We start from the raw sequence: 3,507 nt of genomic DNA, 5'->3' as shown, positions 1-3,507 counted from the left end.
ATAATGGCTTTTGGTGTCCCAATCCTATCAAATATATTTTTCTTGACAAAATCAACTACAACCTTGGCATTGTCTGTACGTGTAGCTTTTTCCTTGATCCATTTGGACACGTAATCCACAACAAGTAAGATATACACAAACCCGAAAGATGGCGTAAATGAACCTATGAAATCTATACCCCAAACATAAAAGATTTCACATACTAAGATTGGAGTAAGTGGAATATGATTACGAGATGTCAAAGACCCGATCATTTGGCACCTTTCACAAGTTTTGCAAAAATGAAAAGAGTCACGAAAAATATGAGGCCAATAAAGACCCTTGTCCAAGACCTTGTGTGCGGTGTGTTGTGGACCATAATGCCCTCCAAAATATTTTGAATGGAAGAAGTTCATAATTGACTTGACTTAATCTTGAGGTACACATCTTCTAATCACCTGATCGGCACAGTGTTTCCATAGATACGGCTCGTCCCACACATATATTTTCGCCTCCTTATTTATTTTATCTTTCTGGGCTCGGGTAAGATCTGAAGGGAGTTCTTTGGAGACTAAGTAGTTTACTATATCATCAAACCAAGGAGGGTTCTGAACTGCGAATAGATGCTCGTCAGTAAGTGTTTCACGAATCAACTACCAAGATTTCTCTCTCGCTTTTATCCCTGATCTCTATATCAAATTCCTGTAGCAACAAAATTCATATGATCAACCTTGGCTTTGAATCTTTTTTGGCAAGAAGATACTGAATAGTTGCATGATCAGAAAAGATTATAACTTTCGTGCCTAACAAATATTGCCTGAATTTTTCTAATGCGAAAACGATTGACAGCAACTCTTTTTCTGTGGTGGATTAATTTGCTTGGGTGTTGTCCAAGGTTTTTGATGCATAGTATATAACATGGGGAACCCAATCTTTCCTCTGTCCTAAAACAGCTCCAACAACAGTGTTACTGGCGTCATACATTATCTCGAATGGTAAACTCCAATCTGGTGGCTGAATAACGAGGGCTGAAGTAAAAAGATTTTTTAACACATGAAAGGCTTTCTTGTAGTCTTCATTGAAGTCAAAAATCAGCATCTTTTTGCAACAAGTGGCACATGGGAACCGATATCTTCAAAAAAATATTTTATAAACCTCCTGTAAAAACCTGCATGGCCAAGAAAGGAATGCACTTCCCGGACATTCTTCGGGTAGGGTAATCTTTTTATAACATCTATTTTTTTCTTTGTCGACTTCCAAACCTCTTTTTGAAGCAATATGCCCAAAAATCAGACGTTAGTCAACCATAAAGTGATATTTATCAAAATTTAAGACCAAGCCTGTTTCAATAAATCTTTGCAAAATTTTTGAGGTTTTTCAAACAAATATCAAAGGAGTCTTCATAGACGGTAAAATCATCCATGAAGACTTCTATGGTATTCTTGACATACTCAGAAAATATACTAATCATACACCTTTGAAAGGTAGCGGGTGCGTTGCAGAGTCCATAAGGCATACGTCTATACGCGAATGTCCCAAAAGGGCAGGTGAAGGTCATTTTCTCCTAGTCTTCTGGAGCGACTTGAATCTGATGGAAACCTGAAAATCCATCCAAACAGTAGTAATGGGATTTTCCAGCAAGCATCTCTATCATATTATCTATGAATGGGAGAGGAAAATGATCTTTTTGGGTGTTGCGTTTAGTTTTCTGTAATCAATGCAAACGCGCCATCCGTTCGACACCCAAGTTGGAACCAGCTCTCCTTCTTTGTTCTCTACTACTGTCACCCCATCCTTCTTGGGTACAACTTGAACTCGGCTGACCCATTTGCTGTCAGATATTGGTATATCATCCCATCATCCAATAACTTCATAACTCCTTTTTTAACCACCTCCATCATTGGTGGGTTTAGTCTACGTTGGGCTTCCCACGATGGCTTATAATCTTCTTCCATCAAAATTTTATGCATGCAAAGAGATGGACCGAGTCCTTTGATTTCTACAATAGTCCACCCAATTGCACTTTTATATTCCTTTAAATTTCTGATCAGCTCTAACTCTTCTTTTTCTGGCAACTTGTTAGATATGATTTGGTAGTGTTTCTTTTTCTCCAAGATATGCATATTTCAGGTGCTATGGAAGTGTCTTCAGATCAAAGATAGGAGCTTTCACTACAGAAGGAAAGAGTTTGGAGTTAGAAACTAGTAATTTAAGAGTTTGGGTATCATACCTCAAATTCCTCTATTGGTCCATATGAGTTGCCATCTATTGAACTTCTCCGTCAACCACATAATTTTCTGATAAAACCTGAGCTACATTAATAGACAAATTTTTGTGGAGCACTAATGCTAGTGACTCATGGTTAGCAATCTCAAAGTATTTTGCAGATAATGGTTCAATTACATCAATGAAATTAAGGGCTGAAACATCATCAGGAAAATGCATGGCATCATAAATATTGAAGTTGATAACTTCACCATCAAATTCCATTGAAAGGGTACCATCATAAACATCTATTTTGGTTTTGGCAGTTTTTAAAAATGGTCTCCCCAAAAGAATGGAACCTGAATTTGGTGAGTTGTCATCTCCTATATCTAAAACATAGAAATCAGTTGGGAATATAAGTTCATTCACTTGAACCAAAACGTCTTCAAGCACACCTTTTGGGTGCAACAGAGAATGATCAGCCAACTGAATGGTGACTCCTCTTCTTTTTAAAGGCCCTACCCCGATAGTTTTAAAAAGTGAATATGGCAAAACATTTATAGAAGCTCCTAAGTCCAACATAGCCCGTGGCACTGAAGGTTCCCCAACTTCAAAGGAACAGTAAATACTCCTGGATCCTTACACTTTGGGGGTAACCTTTTTTTTAAGACAATTGAAACATTCTCGCTTACTTTAACTGTTTCGTTTCCTTTTAATTTTCTTTTTGAAGTACATAACTCTTTTAAAATTTTAGCATGTTGGGGTAGTTGTTTAATTGCATCAAGAAGGGGAATATTTACCTCGACCTTTCTAAAGAAATCCATAATGTCTTTGTCTTCCTTTTCTTTTTTCGTGTTTTTTAGTCTTAAGGAAAAAGAAGGAGGGGTAATTTTCACTTCAGCTTCAGTATGTCTATCTTTTTTTTTTTGCACCTCTTCAGTTGCCTCAGATTCTTGCTCAACCACGATCTCTTCTTCCTCATCTTCTTACTGATCTGGTCCTTTGTAGTTTTTACCACTTCCGAGGGTAATAGCACAAGCATTGTGCTTCGGGTTTTTCTCAATCTGAGATGGGAATTTTCCTTGTGTTTGTGCTTCCAATTTGGTCATAGAGTTCGCGAGTTGTGATACATGTTGCTCCAGATTTTCGATGCTAAACTCAGTTTCATTCTGAAAAGCTTGGGTACTGGTAGCAAGACTTTTAACAATGTCTTACAAAGACATGTTAGGACTACTAGCTTGTGACTGAACAGGTGGTTGCTGAAAGTTGATTTGGTGTTGATTTTGCTAAAAAGGTTGCTGAAACGCAGGTAGAGCTTGGTAT

The 3,507-nt window shown here is 37.6% G+C and overlaps 1 protein-coding gene across 1 annotated transcript; it reads right to left on the bottom strand.

Annotated features, from left to right (window-relative positions):
- Positions 1 to 2,244: 2,244 nt before the first annotated feature.
- On the bottom strand, positions 2,245 to 2,766 carry LOC145003111 (uncharacterized). Its single transcript, XM_078962255.1, has one exon. The coding sequence runs from the start codon at positions 2,764 to 2,766 to the stop codon at positions 2,245 to 2,247; it is 522 nt and encodes a 173-aa protein (XP_078818381.1).
- Between the last annotated feature and the right edge of the window lie 741 nt (positions 2,767 to 3,507).

The sequence above is a fragment of the Lactuca saligna genome, chromosome 1, assembly GCF_052625555.1.
Source record: "Lactuca saligna cultivar CGN05327 chromosome 1, ASM5262555v1, whole genome shotgun sequence".
NCBI classification, from domain to species: Eukaryota; Viridiplantae; Streptophyta; class Magnoliopsida; order Asterales; family Asteraceae; genus Lactuca; species Lactuca saligna.
The sequence above is the reverse complement of the archived record's forward strand: the minus strand, read 5'-3'. Positions and strand labels throughout refer to the sequence as shown.